We start from the raw sequence: 16,537 nt of genomic DNA on the forward strand, positions 1-16,537 counted from the left end.
TCGAGGACGACTCCAATTCAAGAGGGGGAGGATGATGAGGACATCACTCCCTCGGATACATACAATGATCCTCCATTGAACTTTCAAGGTCCAATCACAAGAGCTCGCGCACGACAATTAAATTTAGAGGTGAGCTCGTTCCTAAGCAACTCTTTATATAATTTTGAGAATAGATTACTACCTAATGATTATGTGTTGGTTAGGAATCATAGAGAGGACAAGGAGACACATAGAGGAAGGCTTGGAGGCGTGGAGGAGCAGCTAGGACGTCCAACAACAGCAGGAGGTCCAGTCCAACTCGAGTCTGAATCAGCCTCGACCTCCAGGACCAGCGAGCAGTAAAACGGACGTCCAGGACGCATCCGGACTCCGTTTTCGACGATTCACATATGGTTGGAAAGATAATTTCATAAGGAAACCAATGGCACTAGTTTGAGGTCCAAATTCCTTCTGAGTCAACGGAAAACGTCGAAACAAGTCAGCGTCCAGAATCTGTCCCGGTGCTGCGTCACCGTTTTTGGTCCGTTGGGCCATGTATCGTGTTGGAGTCCATTAGGGACACGTCCAGGGGTCCTTGGCCGACCCTAATCCTTTATATACAGTAGCCGCCGCCCTAATTAGGGTTGGGTTTTGCTTAGATTATTCTGTCAAGAACAGTTTCGCCGTTTCGTCGGTTTGTGAGACCCCAACTCGTTAGATTAATCATTCATCTGCAATTTGGTTGCATTCTTCCTTGTTCTTGCTTGTGTTCTTCGATTCGCAGGCAAGGATTTTAGCCTTCTTGGCGAGGTCAACCGTGCAACGCCGGTTGATAACCAGAGGAGACGTGGTGCTGCGATTGCGGGGTTTCGGATCGTGTTGTTCGGAAGCCGGATCGACTTGTGTCTCGTTTCCACCAAATCGAGAGTTACCAGAACCTTTCGGAAGATCGGGAACCCTTGTTCATATTACCTTGTCTTCGGCTTCACTTGGCCACACACAAAGCAGCAGCAGGTGGAGGGCTCGGCGGCCGAAGGCTGGAGGCGACGGCAAGTGGCTGTTGGGCGTGTAACGTCCTAAGTTTTTAGCATTTAGTTATAGCAAAATTCGCTCATTTTTAAAAATATATTAATTAATCCAACATAAAATCCGGGAAGTATATATTTGAATATATGTATATGCATGTATGTATATATTTAAATATATTATTATTTGCGTAAGTATTCCAAAGTGCACCGAGTTAGTTTATGAAATTAAACATTGCATTAAGATGATCATTGCATCTTTGGTTTATTTGTTTTTGTGATTCTTTGAGTGGAGATTTGAATTTGAAGGCCTTTCAAATTCAAATCTAATCCTTAGATTGAAATTCAGCTGAATCCAAAAGCAGATCAATTTCGGTCAGAATTCAAATTCTTCGAGTTCAGACCTCTCCCAAAAATCAAGGACTCGATTTCAAATCCAAATTCAAATAATCCTATTTGAATTTTTTTCCAAATCCAATTCTATTATCAAATCCTTTTCATTCATGCTGTGGGCCAGTCCCATCCTTTCTCCCTTGGGCCCGGTCCCTTTCTCTCTGTTCTAGCCCAGCAGCAGACCAGACCGGCTCCCCCCTCCTTCCCCTCTGCGCTGGCCCAGCAGGCCAGCCCGGCATTCCTCCTCCGCACACGGACCATGACACGCATGCACGAACCCTAGCAGCCCATCCACGCACGCCCCTCTCCTCCCTCACCGCCACGCAGGACCCACGAACCAGACCCTTCTCCCTCCTTCAGCTTCCCTCTCTCTATTCATAGTCGCGCCGCCCATCCCCTCGCATTCAAGGCGACAACTCCGGCCGTCCATTGCCCCTCTCTCCCTCTCTCTCACCTCTATCGTTAGCATGGCTCGAGGTGATAGTTGACACAACCGTGACTTCGAGGGCCACCTTCCCTGGCTAGACGTTGTTCGCACAGCCACGCACTGCGGGTTTCCCAGTGGTTGCCGCCCTACCCTCCTTTCTATTCACTGGGAGCACGAGTCGGCACCACCTCACCTTTCCCATATAGACCCCTCCTATGTTCCATCCCCAAACTTTTCCCCACATCGCCGCTTGATCCATTTCGCCGCCACAACCATTCCGAACCAGTGCTGCCGCCCTCCCCACCGCTGGTAGTCGAGGAGGAAGAGGAGTTTGCCATAAGCCTTGTGTTTCCCTTCTTCATCCATACGCCAAGAGGGAGCGTTAAGGACCTGAAGTCGAGCTGTCATCATCGCCGCTTGAAGCTCCTTGTTGTTGTCCATTTTTCCCTTCACTACAGACGTCGGTGAGCCTCCCCATCCCTCTCTATCCCCTATCCTTAGAGCTAGAAGTAGATCGGGTGTTGTAGCCAACAGTTCTTGGCTCGAGCTATGGCTCACCATTGCGCCATCATCCCTCTTCGACACCAGCACCAAAAACCCCCTCTGTTGAGCCAGCCTTCGTGCCATGGAAGTGCCTAGGAGGCTGTAGTAGTAGGATTCAGGTGCTCATAACCCGCAAGAGTAGGGGAGGTGCAGCCTAAATTTCTGCCACCACCAAGACCATCTCCAGCCGCCATCTGAGAGCGCACCGGCTACCATTTGTTGCCCTGATCCGGCAAAACAGAACCCCTGCTACAAATAGAAGCCCGTCCTCTAGCCCTTGTCATGGATCGGTGCCGGAAGCTCAACTCCGGCAAGGTTGCTGGTGAGGCGCCGTGACATCTCAAAATCCAAAAAAATGTCATTAAGCATTCATAAGCATCATTAACATCATAATTGAAGCTTTGAGCAAATAATTAATTCATTGAAATTGAAAAATAAATTAATAAATTTAATAATATTTGATGCATTGTGAAGGAACTCACATTTTTCTGTGCAACATGGGGTTGGAGATAATTTTAGAAATTATTCCATGTCATATAAAGAACATTAGTTATTTTCCCAAATTTTTGGGATTTATTTTGAGGCCTTAAAAATTGAAGCAAGTTTGAAAAGTTGTAAATTTGAAGAATTTTAATTTGAATTTGGCTCTCAATTTTTGGGTCAAAGTAATTAAAATGGGTTACACATAAATTATAGTTTGTAACAAAATTTCTCCCGTAATTTTTGGAGCTTGGGAAGATCTGATTTTGGTTCAGAGAATAAGAAAGAAGATTTTGTTTCCTCTATGCTACTGTTCATCCACCAACCTCTCTCTCTGCTCATTTGACGGCCACCGCTTTCATTGACGAAGGAGATCGGCCACTGCCATGTCACCGGCCATCGAGCCTTTCCAGCGATTTTGACCGCTGCCTATATCTCTCTTGCTCTCCCTCACTTTTCTTTCTTTCTGCTCGTTCTCTCTCTGCCACCCGCAAGCAGCAGAGCAACAGAGTGCAACACGGAGTAGCCGCCACCGACTCAAATATGAGAAACCCGTGCCAAATCCGCCTTGGCCACACCAAGAGAAGCACGGGGGAGGGTCGTCCAGTTCTTCCCTGGGCTGACTCTGTCCTTTTCCCTACCGAACCAGGCTCTCCTTGGCATCCTTCCCTAATTCCGGCGGCTCCACTTCACCTCACCGATGCATCGCCGTGTCACGGCTTCTCCCATCCAACTGAGGGCTTAGTGAGCTTCCTCTCACCTCGGGCAAGCCTTGGTGCATGCCGGTTGGTCTTCGGCCCGACACTAGCATGACCCACCTCGGGCCTCCGAGCATCGCCGTGTTGAGTACACGTCGCCAGTCGCTCTCCTTTCGGGTCCGCCAGCCAACACCCATGTGGATGACTTCCTTGCATCGTTCCCTCTCTGTTGGTGTCCTTGGTTCTCCGGAATTCCATCGAATCCTGGCCGGATTCGGTGGGTCCAACCCTTCTTCCTCAGCTCTCGCGTCGTGCTTTGCGACTCCATCGTCGACCCACCACCACACCTTTTCTTCGGCCCATATGCTGCACAGTGAGCTTCCCTGTGCCACATCCAATAATTTGCGCGCGTTATTTGGCCCTTGGCATGTCATCGGCGTGGGTCTCCACGGCGACCGAGCTGTCGCCGTCCCTGTGCGTCGCCACCAGTCGTGCTCCAGTTGGGCTCTTCAGCCACGAGTGCCTCAGAAGGTTCCCTGTGGCGTGCTATAGCTTTAGGCTTGGCCGCACCGACCGCCATACGCCGGCGACAGGGTGCACTCATGCGCCGACGAGGTGTCACCATGGCCTCAAGGCCTTTTGACTCGAGTCGAATGAGTCGGGCCCATTGATCCATCTCTGTGGTTAGATAGCTACCAATAAAAAACATTTTAGGGGCCTTTAGACATTTTTGTTAATCCAGTAAATTCCAAAAATATGAAATCAAATTATTCTTACACTATTAAATCAGTTGAAAACTTATAAAATACACAAGAAATTAAATAAAGCTCCAAAAATAATGAAACCAATTTTATTAGCTTTGTATGATCATTATCTACATGTTAAAAATGCTAGCAACCATCAAATGTTTAATGAAATCCATTTAGTTAATGAAATGTGTTTAATTTTTAATAATTCATAAGTAATTAATGGTAAGTCCAAAATTGGTGAAACCAATTTTGTTAATCTTGTTATAATTTTTCCTATTCATTAAAAATACCCACCCTCATGTTAGGTATAATTAATTTTTAATTAGATTTAAGCTTTGAGCTAAGCTTAATTAATCCAGAAAATTATTAAATGTTGAACAATAACTCAAATTAAGAAATATTTGAAACCTTAAACTCATGGCACAATGCATTGCATCTCCACTTTTGTCTTGCACTGTGGAGCATCTTACATCGTATGTCATTCATACTCATTGCAATGCACCATTATTTATTTAGCAAATGACGTTTCGGAGAGTCGCGAGTTTGAAAGAAGGCGAACCAGTGGAGTTTGTGAGTGAACAATAGGCATCACTAGGCAAGCATCTATCATATCTCTCTTATATTTTGGTGAATTATTGGTCAACTTGCTAGATATTGCTATGAGTCCTATATACATGTTTAGCGAGTTGATGCTGGGAATCGGGTAGATCCAATTCGTTGCATAGTATCTACCTTGACAAAGTTGTTAATCCTGATCCTTGTAATCTAGGGATAATGTGTTATGGTCTAACTAAGAAGTGATGCTGTAATTGCTTAGCCTTGCATAGGTCCTCGGTAAAAGTCGAGCGATGGATGTCACCGTCATTCGCGAGCTACAAGATTATCAATTACTGTTTTAAAAGAAAGACAAGTTGGAATGATGAGTTGAAAAAATTGAGACGAGATGTGAGCGGGTGCTAGGGGTAGTTCGGGAGAGGAGACCCGGTGCATAGAATGTTTGCATCATTTAAGCACCGTCTATTGGTGTTGTTGGCTTAAGTACTTTCTGTACTACTACATGTCAATCTAATGGTAAGATAAGCCGATTATCATACGCATGCTAATGTTTTTCTTGCGTCCCTATGACACGTAAGAGAAAAAGAATGAGGAGAAGTAAGGTGGCAGGGAACCGGAGGTGTCCAGGACTTGCTCGTGGTAACCTTGGTGCCACAGGGGCAAGTGCAAGTGGGTAGTTCTAGGTATGAGAAAGGTTGTCTCGAGGGCCAAGAGGATGAACTCGAGTCATGTGGGTAAAGATGTACCCCTATAAAGTGTAAGAATAATTTGAATTACCGCGCTCTCAGTCATAAGCATGCTTAAGTTTCATCCACATCAGTTGTAGAGTTTTGTTCAGTTGGGAAAATGAAAAGTATATGGGCTTCTGGGAGAAGCAAGTGCTGATACTTATTTAAGTTGAGAAAGTTTACAGCCTTGGTGGTTTATGTTTATTGTCTAATGCTAGTTGTTCAGGTCATTACATTGATCAAAATACTTTTCTCTCAATTAACTTAACATTGTGGCTACTCCTTGCTATTCAACTAATGCATTATCCTTGAAGTTGGGATAGTATATACCCATATTATGTAAATCTTGCGAGTACCTTCGTACTCAGGGTGCTACCCTTAAGTTGATGCAGGTAATGACGAACTCATGTACGGATACTTTTATCCTACTGATGCTGGTGATGGTTAGGAGTAAGGGTGGAATGTCTGAGCTAGTCCCGGTGGTGCCTTATGGGCAATGGTACCACTAGCCCTTTTGTTTTCTTGTATCTTTCCGTTGTATATGAAAACTCTGTTACTAAGTAGACGTGGTACTTGTGAACAAGGTCTGTAATAAAGTTAAAAACTTTGCACTCTATTCATATCTTGTGATAAAACTATGTTGTAAACGGTATATGATGTGATCTTTGGTTTTGTTGAGCATATATCGGGACTGCCGAAATTACTCCCATTTTAATCGACTTAATTGTCGATTAAGCTGGGTGCAATTTGGACTAGTGTGACAGGCACCGTCGTAAGCTGACTGAGAGCCCTGTGCGCCTTCCCCCTCCAGCTAGTCGAGCCGCGCACGCCACGTGGGACTCCTAGCCATGTCGACACTGCCCAGCAAAGCAGGCCATGGCTCGGCCCGTTAACGGGCTCGCCTGCTAGCACGGCCTAGTGATAGAAGGCTTTTTCAACGGATCGACCTTTCTTACTCCGACCCAAGCCCAGATAAAGCTCAGGCCCAAACCCTATACAATCCAGCCCAGCCCAAATCAATGGGACCCACCCATAAATAATATTATTTTGGATTTTCTCGAATTAATTTTAGATTAATCTTTCGAGAGGCGTAACTTCTCTGTTCTAACTCTGATTTCGGCGATTCTTTCGCTTAAATTCATCTAAATTCGAGATCTATCTTTATATCGCAATGTAATATCTATTAGGACTCATTTGATTTTCCATTTGGTGTTATTTGGTTCTATAATAGCATAGGACGTCTTTAATCGTAAGTCACTTTGCAGAACTGGAGGATCTCAACTTTGACCAAGGACAAGAGGAAGACTTCGGAGAAGGCAAGTCCTATCTCCTTGATATTTTTTACCCAAGTTTCAATAATCTAATTGATCAACTTAAAACTTAACTTATTATCGCATGTGCTGTATATTATGCTATTTCAACTGCTTGCAATAGTTAAATCCTATCAAACAATTGCCATGCCTTAAATGTCATTATCCCGTATCCATATCACTCTAGGATTACCTGTTGTTATCTATATTAACGTCGGACGATGTCTTGATATCTAGCATGCTTAAGATTGAATACATCTCTTCGTAGATGTCACCTATGGAATACATCTCTTCAGAGATGTTGCATCTTTGAATATTAGTTCATCTCATATACCACTAATCTTTGATGATTGTGGAATCCTTGATAATCATGTGGGATATGGCGGGTAGTGTGTAAAATGGGTGAAAACTATTTTGCGGAGGCAAATAGAGTAGTTCTCCGATGAGTATGCTCTTGAGGGCTTGAGTTACCTGCGTGGTACTCGTTGCTAACATTGTAGATGCTTGTCTCAGTCATATAAAGGACCGAATCATTTTTTTAGCATGCTAAGCCACCCCAGTGCAACCATGCGTCCTGTTATGAGCAGGACTTGACTTTTCTATCTCTCGACCAAGCTGAACATTTTACTAGGAGGCTAGGGGAGCAGCGATGACCCAACGTCTGTCAAGTGCCCTACGTGGGTGTTTTTGACCCATTCACTCTACGATGTTTAGTGGGGGAGTGCACCTAGTACGAGACCTGTAGCATTTTGTGTGTCTCGTAGTATAGTCTGGTAAAGAAGGGTGATTGAAGCGTCTCGGTATGATTCGCTCATCTGCTTGCAATGGTTGTAGGTTGAGCATATCCTCTGAGTACAGTGTACAACCTCTGCAGAGTGTAAATCTATTCGAATAGCCGTGTTCACGGTCATGGACATGCAAAGCAATGACCTCACTTGGTTAGACTCAAAACGTGTGTATCCTTGAGGTTGAGTGTGTGCACTAGATGCCCGTATAATTAGGTTGCTGACTCGATTTGGCAGGAGCTGAGTGGCACTGAAGGTACATCAGACACATTGATAGGGATTGCGGAGTGATGTGTAGCCCCTCCCAGTACTGAAGATTCCAGATATACCTTGTTACTTTGTTTAAACTGTTTCAAAGTTAATAATAGAGAATATAATTAGATATCTGCATAAATTGCTTTACGCTTAAAACTAAACCGTAAAGTCTTATCCTTGAGTTATCCTTTATGCATCTATCAACCCCTTGAAGTAGTATAGGACTTGTTGAATATCTTTTGTACTCATTCTTGCTATTATTCAGATGAAGAGATGGATGCCGACTTCGCGGAAGACGTAGGCGCAGATAAGGAGTAGATCTAGCGGTCACGTTCGCACCCGAGCTGCATGTGGCTTTGGGTTTGTTTTTCCGCTGTGCTTTTATTGGTCGGTTGAGCAGGTTTGTAATCTACCGTATGGTTTAAAGACCTTTTTATACTCATGTAACCTTATTACATTAATCTCATTATATATGATGTATGTTTGTGATGTCACAAATATTGTATTATACGTATCAGCTATTTAATCCAGTAACTGATACAAGTGTCATATGAGATCCTAGGATAGGGGTCTTACAGGACGAGTGGTAGTGGCTAGGTTTTTTGGCAGACGGGCAGTGGCGATCAAGGTGGTGGCCAATTCATCCGCCTGTTTTATCTTTTTTTTTTTTCATGCAACGGTCTAGATTTATTAGACTGACTATAGACTCACTGGGTGTTCAAACAGGACATTTAAATAGTCAAACGGATTTGTCTCGATGAGATCTACACATCCGTGGTCTCCAATCATCTATCTGAGCGACGGTTCTAAAAGTCAAATTTGGTACTCCTAGTATCAATGATACTTTTTTTTTTTAAAAAAAAACCCAGGTATTACAGCATAGATACTGCTTGCATCTATTAGCCATAAAATAGCGTATATGCATCTCAAATCTGGGATCCAGGAAGAGAAGAGATGCTAGACATATGTACGTATATAGTGTGTAGTTGCTAGCTTGTATTTTGAGTTACTTCTTCCAAGTAGCTACATGAATGAGAAAAGAGGACGAAATGGGAATGGCCGGCGTTGGGATGACAAAAACACAGTTTATCCAAGGGCTAATGGTGATCCATGGCGGAAGGCGAAAACAGAAGAGCCACGGCTACCAACATGCTCGAACTTTTCTTATTACAACCATTTGCAACTTAGCAATGAAATGAAATCTAGAATTTTTTTCCCTCTGTACTTTGGACCTCGAAGATCTCAAATCTCGGGTTGCCGCTGTTGCAATGATTGCTCTTCCAGCAGCCTCTATGCTTATACGGTTATACCATCGTTAAGAAATGTTGCTATGAAAACATTAAACGAAGGTATATAGTTTGAAGGTGTGCTTACAGTTTCAAGCATAGCATGGTGTCATGGGCTCCAACCAGAAATTGATGACAACTGATCGGCCGGTAATCAAAACAAAATAGAAATACCGGCTATACGGTTTTCTATTGGGAAAAAGTGGTTGTTCAAAGTCTGATATTTGTGACGTGCCATATGTGAACTGAATTGAACAACTGATGAAGATAAAATGAGGTCATCTGTGTGTTTAATACCTCAGTCATTATTTCCTTCCAGTATCTGATATATATGTTCTGTACGCAAACATACAAATTGCAAATTTTGACTCAAAAACATAACAGGCCATCTCGTTAAATTTGTTGAAACATAGATGGAGACTGGCTGCATCCGTCAGCTAATATATAAAAGCCAGACTATCATCACTCATCTCTTACATAGTAAAGGAGAGGCCAGGTGTTGACATATATATGTTGTGTAGGAGTTTCCTTGTGCCTTTTGATGGATTTCAGCGGGTCTTAACAAGAATTGCGTCCTGCGGTAGCCATGCAGATGAGAAAGAAATGGTTATAGACAGGGTCAAGAATATGCGTTCATGTGTAGGAATGGTAGGTATCAGGATGGCATCATTCACTCCAAAGCCCAACGCAGCTATGCCACCAAACAAACCAATGAGTATCATCAAGACGTCATGCATGGAAAGTAGGCTTTCTACTCTCAAATGAATGCCTTTCAATGACGTGGTGGTCTTGATGCAACATACTTACAATGTTGGTGACGAGTTTATGATACCACTGCACGCGAAGATCCAGGTAATCATTTGCAATTGCAATGCCCATGCATGATTGGTGAAGGAAACCAATTGAATGCCAAATGTCCCTTATTGTTCTTAGACACTTACTGAGACTATCATGATCATGAGCTGTATAAATGAACCAGAACTTGTTAAGCTTCATGAAGTTGTATAATTGCATCAGCCTCAGGGCAGTAAGACCGATCACCATAGAGTTGAGCCGTTGAAGAACATTACTAGTTGTGTATCCTTTTTTACCCCTAATCTATACAGTACAAAACACAAAATGATAAAATCAAAGCAAAGATAAGAGAGATCTGTATACTATGGATGCTAAAAACGTACTCCAGTAATGTTCATCCCCTTGTCCATATTATTTCAGTTGTAGAAAGATTATCATGTTAACATGGAGGCAGAGCAATCTTAACCGAACTATAATCAGGTTGTGTCACTGAGAAGCTATCTTGGTTCTCCTCAAGATCGATGGAGCAGTCAATGCTCTGGCCGGACACTAAATAAAACAGATTGTTGCAACTACTAAGGGGTACAAAAATTCAAGAGGAAGAAAATAATAGTATACGCTGACTTATCCACAGTTGGCGACTACAGATGAATGTTAAGCACGTCCATGGCGCACAAACACTGCCTAGGTTCGGTTATGACCAACAAAATTAATACAGTTACAATAATCTATCTACTTCCATTTATCCGGCCCATTTCATCCACATTCATGCTATTGCTCAACAAGTTTGTTTGAATCATCTTATCAACATATCTATCTAATATCTACTCCACAGACAACAACGGTTACATACAGTACACACACGGGTTGCACTGCATTCATGCACACCCATTGCTGCTGATTTTCATCTACCTGCAGACAGCTCTATCGCTTCTGGGTTGTAGATGGAGTCCTCGCCCCAGTCAAACTTCCGCTGCATCCGCTCATACTCGTGCCTCCTCGTCACCTCCACCTGCTGCCACTCCTCCCACCTCTCTGCCAAGCCCTCTCCTTCCAGCATTCGAACCACTTCTGACATGGATGGCCGGTCCTCAGGTGATGCCTGCGTGCACAGCAATGCTATCTGTATCATCATCTCAACCTCCTCATCGTAATTCTGATTCAGGTTGCGGTCCACAATGGAGCCCAGATGCCCTTCTCTCTGTAGCTTCTTTACCTACATGTACCCGTAGTAACACATAAAGGAATCAGTTTGCATCATGGATGGAGCCAGTTTCAAACATTTCGTAAGGAAAGAAGCAATGATCAAAGCTATCAAAATTTGTAAGGAAAAAAAAGAAACAAGGCTTACATGATCAAGCAGTAGCACATCATCTTCTTCCTCCAAACGTGAGAAGTCAATAGCGCGCTGGCCAGTCACAAGCTCAAGAAGCATGATCCCGTAGCCAAAAACATCAGTCCTCTCAGACGACTTCCCTGTGGACAGGTACTCAGGTGCTATGTGACCCATAGTTCCGCGGACTTGTGTTGTCACGGATGTCTTCTGCACATCTACTAGCTTAGCGAGGCCAAAATCACCAACAACAGGCTCAAAATCCTCGTCAAGCAAAACATTCGCAGCTTTGACATCACGGTGTATGATCTTGGGGTTGCAGTGCTCATGCAAATACTCAAGTCCACGTGCTGTACCTATAGCCACCCGTTTCCTTGCAGGCCAGTCTAAGATGGGTTCTCCGGGCTTAAAATCTGGATAATGTTCAGCACATTGGACACAAATGACATGAGATCGACATGAAATACTGAACAAAGAAAGAGGCTAAACAAGTTAACGTTTTTTTCACCATTGGAAAATTTGTTAGTCTATTGATGTAACAAATCAAGCCCATGAACTAAAGGCTTAGCTAAATGTTAACTGAGAAGTTAATTGTTCACCATATGCCAATTAGCAAATGGTAAAATTTTGCCCATACAGAAAAGCAAACAATAGTGAAAATTCCTTTCATGTATTAACAGTGGAACATATGAGAAAACTACATAGACAAGTAGGACGTTGGTGGATGGACAAGTACGAAAAATAATACCTCTTAAGCGGTAAGCAACACTTAAATTCTGCATAAATGGATAGACCAGTAGGCGCTCTGTTTGTGTCGTGCAGAAGCCAATCAACCTTAGAAGATTGCGGTGAACTGCAACACTAATGAGCTCCACCTCACGCAAGAAAGCAGCCTCCCCACCAGGACTCTCATAATCAGTCAATCGTTTTACAGCAATCTTAGTGCCATCTGGAAGAACTCCCTTGTAGACCTTCCCAAAACCTCCCTGTCCGAGAACATTTCTTTCATTGAAATTATCAGTTGCAATCTGCAGTTCTCGCCACGCAAATCTTTTGAGCTGGCCAAATGCAATCTGTCTATCATCCTCGCCTGCGGATCGTAAATTGTTATGTTACTTAGGTCAATTCATACAATTCCAATGCAAACTTGAAACTCTAATTATTAACTCAATGCCCAATTGCTGACGGCAGGTTCAGTGTTCTGATTAGAAAATCATGTTTTTAATAACTGAAACACATGCGCTGATGTATATTAATAATCAAGTATCAAGGGGTAGGTTTACTTGCTCGTTTTTTGGCAGGTCCAAAATTATATAATTTTTAAAGTACTGTAACAGTTGTGCTAAGCCATTAGTAAGACTATTAACCAATGTAGAAGAGTAAAAACAACATGTCAACTACAAGGGCATGGAACCTGATACATCCACGAAAACATCCCGCAGATGGCTTTTCCTCCTTGCATTACAGATTAGAAACAGAGCTACTATGATAAGAAGCCCTATTACTCCTCCAACGGTTCCAAGTATTAAGCCAATTTTTGAGCTATGGGATCCACCTGTAAGATGATAATTATAGAACAATTAGGACTCGTAATATATAAGGCAACTATCTATTCTAACAGACAAACTATTATCGGTAAATTTATAAATACAGAAGTCAGAATACAGCTTACTCTGATAGGACATGCTAGATGTACAAGAATGGGGGAAGTTGGATCCACAATTTAAGTGATTACCAGAAAAGCTGCTCATGATAAAAGGAAATTTTATCACTCATTCAGGATTAGAAAAAACTCAGACTGTAAAAACATTTGGAACAATCTTGACATACTTGTACCGTGCTACTTGAAACAGAAGATCAGGTATCTGACCGGACAAATTATTATATGCCAGGCGGCTGTCATAAAAACAAAGTATAGTCAACATATGACAAGCACATTTAAATGAAGTCGAGTTAGCAGAAACCTAAAAGGAGATCATACTTAACAAAAAATGATACTCTTACATGTCTGTCAAGCTTGAAATGTTTGCTATGCTATCAGGAATTGGCCCATTAAAATTGTTTTGACTCAGTATCCTGGTCATGAGACAGGAAGGAAGAAAACACGAAAAATGTCAAATCATTATAGCTCTATTGATAACAAGTAGGGAACAACGATTTTAAATTACTTACAACAGCTGTAGCTTAGAAAGCTTGCCAAGAGAATCTGGTATTTCTCCAACCAAAAGGTTATCTTCTAAATCTAAGCTTGTCAAACTAGAAAGATTACCAAACTGCTCTGGTATGCTACCGGTAATCCTGTTACCGGCCAATGACCTGCAAGATCATATGCAACATAGTTTCATAGTAGTTGGAGAGAAGTATTAGAAAATCATATTGTACCAAGCTTTAACATTAGTTCATGCATGACACACATCTACAGTTAATAACCAGCACTTGACCAATTCCTCTGAAATCCAAACTGTTAGAATTTGTGACATTACTACAAAGTGTAAATCCTAGTTTACTTGCATAGATGGCTAGCCCACTTTAATCTTGTTTCACTAAAAAATAATATCAACTAAAGACATGAAGAAAAGTTAGACATGTCTATCCACAGAGGCAACTCAGAACAATAAGACTGAATAGAGGAATTGATTATTAGACTAGCCGAAGTTTCTGGAGTCAATATAATCTTATTGGATGTACTCATGCCTAATTTTTTTTATTTTAAACAACATATAGTAATTTTCTGGAAAAAGAATTTCCTCTTTCTAATAATTTAATATAGGTAGTTGCCCTCCCTTTCCATGTTCATAAAAGTGAATTCCATCAAAAGTATTATTTAATCTAAAGAATAAGATATTGTACTCACAGGACACTCAAATATTGTAGTTCTCCAATTCTTGGTGACAAAACACCAGTGAATCCTCGTGCAGCCAATGTTCTACAAGAGCATCAAGATGAACCAAGAAATAAACAAGATCAGAGGGGAAACATAAGCACTTCAACAACATCAATATATAATGAAAGCAAACAAAGAAAATAATGTGCAGGGGCTCTAACTTACACTTGAATGACATTGTTGCTATTGTCACAAATGACAGAATTCCATGTACAAGGGTTTACTTGATTTTGGTTCCAATCGGAGAGCTGACCGCCAGTAACATTCAGTTTTTGTTTCATATCATATAAAGCATCCCCTGTGAATTAAAGTCAGTTATTCAGTTTTGAGAAAAGGTATTTGAGTTTTGAAAACCAGAGATCCATTCAAGGCTTAACCATTGAGGAATACAATTTCTTCTTCTCTAAATGCCCAAATTATCCCTGAAGAATCCAACTGACTTAGTTCCTTCATGCCCACCAACTTATATGCCTAAATCATCCCCGACAGATCGAACCAAATCATAACCATTGAGAAATACAGTTACTGGTTATGACCACTAACAGAGAGAAAGAAGATTAATGCATGTGGCATGCTCTACCGTGAGTGTTCCCTCGATGCTTATATCCACCCTCAAGGTTTTTCACACATACAAATCCGAAGACAGAATATTCAAAATGCCATATACTAGTGTGTAAATGTGTATAACTTTCTATATTTTGCTTAACATATCAAAGTTTGTGAACTTTTCCATATACGCAGTTACATGACCTTTCATTGGTGCGTGAAGACCCTAGTTGGTCCAGGCAACATTAATAAGCATGTTGACACACTTCTTTCGAAATAGCCCTAAATCTATATTGACATTTACGGTAAATGTCGTGTTTAGCCGGTTACTTCAAGTTGCTGAAAGGTGTGATATTGTTATCAAGTACCTAAGTGTAAGCTAATTTATTGCTGATATCACTTAAAAAATCAGCCACCTGGACCGTCTAGGCGGCATCTTCACGCAAGGCAACACCCTCCCGCCAATCGACAAATTGCCGCCTAGACCGCCTAGCGGCCGCCTAACCACCTTATTGCCACCTAGGTGCTAGACGCCACCCCACCGCCCAACTAGCGCCTAGTGCTTTTCAAAACACTGGGTATAACATAGCAACGGATTAAGGATACAAGTAAATCCCCAATTGTTAAGCTAACAGGTACTATAGTGCATTCCTGCGGAAGCTCGGGGAGGCAAGCGATGGTCGTTGGGAGCGTGGCCTCGCAGGAATGGAAGGGGAGGTTGGTAGTACCTTGGCGATCGGATGCAGAGAAGCACGGCAAAGATATCACTAGAATCAGCAAAACGACGCGCAGCTCCCTCATCTTGCCAAGATTCTACTCCGGATGGATCTCCACTCCAAACCACTCCAGCGGCCCAGCTCCACTGGGGGGGGGGTGGGGGGGCTGGCGGCGGCAGCCCCCGGGAACTGCAGCGCGGTCAGGCGGCGTGGTGCTTGGAAGCCGGAATCGCACGGTCCGCGGCGGACTCGAGGGTTTCGGTGGGTGAATTTGGGATGAGCAGGTAACGCGAAAGTGAAGAGGAAGAGGAAGAACCTCGAGCTGTCGAGCGGTTTCTCCTTTCTTGTCTTTTTTGCTTATTTTCTCTGGGTTGGGGATTATTCGGATTCGTGGGCCGTGCACTTTAGGCCGTTCAAATGGGACCGTGCTAATTAGGGCACGCGCAGCCTTGTAGCGGCAGGACCTATGAGCAAAAGTTTTAAGAAAAAGTTAATGAAAAAATTTTATCTCGATAATTTTTAACCTTGTATGGCAGGGTGGGCCCACGTGCGAGATCGTGCACGACCGGACTCTCTAGCGCTCACACGCTGATTAGGATTTTCGGTTCAAATGCCCAAGTGGAGGGAGCCCCTGAGCCTAGCTTCTCAAGAAGCTCCCGGAGCCAGAGCCATCACTGGTTCTAACACTAGTAGGAGTGATATCGGATCGGATACAGACGGATATCGTTGATCATATATCCTATCTCATATTTTTTTCATCAAAATCAAAGCCGGACACGGATGGTGCCGAATATAGATATAGATGAGAATAGTCTCGGTCACGAATACGGATCGATACAGATCGAATATGTGACGAGTCAGATACAAATAATGTCGATCACGAATATTTATTCGGATATTGAGTAAAAGCAATAACCATAAATATCATATATGTTATGACTGTTTGACTTTCTACGTATCCAAAACTCAACTACATTAGAAATCCAATAAGCAAATCAACAATATACTTCTATAAAAATCAGAGAAGTTACGGGTACCTAATATGTTAGC

The 16,537-nt window shown here is 42.6% G+C and overlaps 1 protein-coding gene across 1 annotated transcript; it reads right to left on the bottom strand.

Annotated features, from left to right (window-relative positions):
* Nucleotides 1-10,599: 10,599 nt before the first annotated feature.
* On the bottom strand, nucleotides 10,600-15,891 carry LOC133922276 (LRR receptor kinase SERK2). Its single transcript, XM_062367524.1, has 11 exons — nucleotides 15,500-15,891; nucleotides 14,391-14,523; nucleotides 14,196-14,267; nucleotides 13,514-13,657; nucleotides 13,346-13,417; nucleotides 13,172-13,237; nucleotides 13,014-13,084; nucleotides 12,756-12,896; nucleotides 12,090-12,431; nucleotides 11,360-11,754; nucleotides 10,600-11,224 (listed from the first exon to the last, which is right to left on the bottom strand). The coding sequence occupies exons 1-11, from the start codon at nucleotides 15,570-15,572 to the stop codon at nucleotides 10,913-10,915; spliced, it is 1,821 nt and encodes a 606-aa protein (XP_062223508.1). The 5' UTR covers nucleotides 15,573-15,891; the 3' UTR covers nucleotides 10,600-10,912.
* Between the last annotated feature and the right edge of the window lie 646 nt (nucleotides 15,892-16,537).

The sequence above is a fragment of the Phragmites australis genome, chromosome 6, assembly GCF_958298935.1.
Source record: "Phragmites australis chromosome 6, lpPhrAust1.1, whole genome shotgun sequence".
NCBI classification, from domain to species: domain Eukaryota; kingdom Viridiplantae; phylum Streptophyta; class Magnoliopsida; order Poales; family Poaceae; genus Phragmites; species Phragmites australis.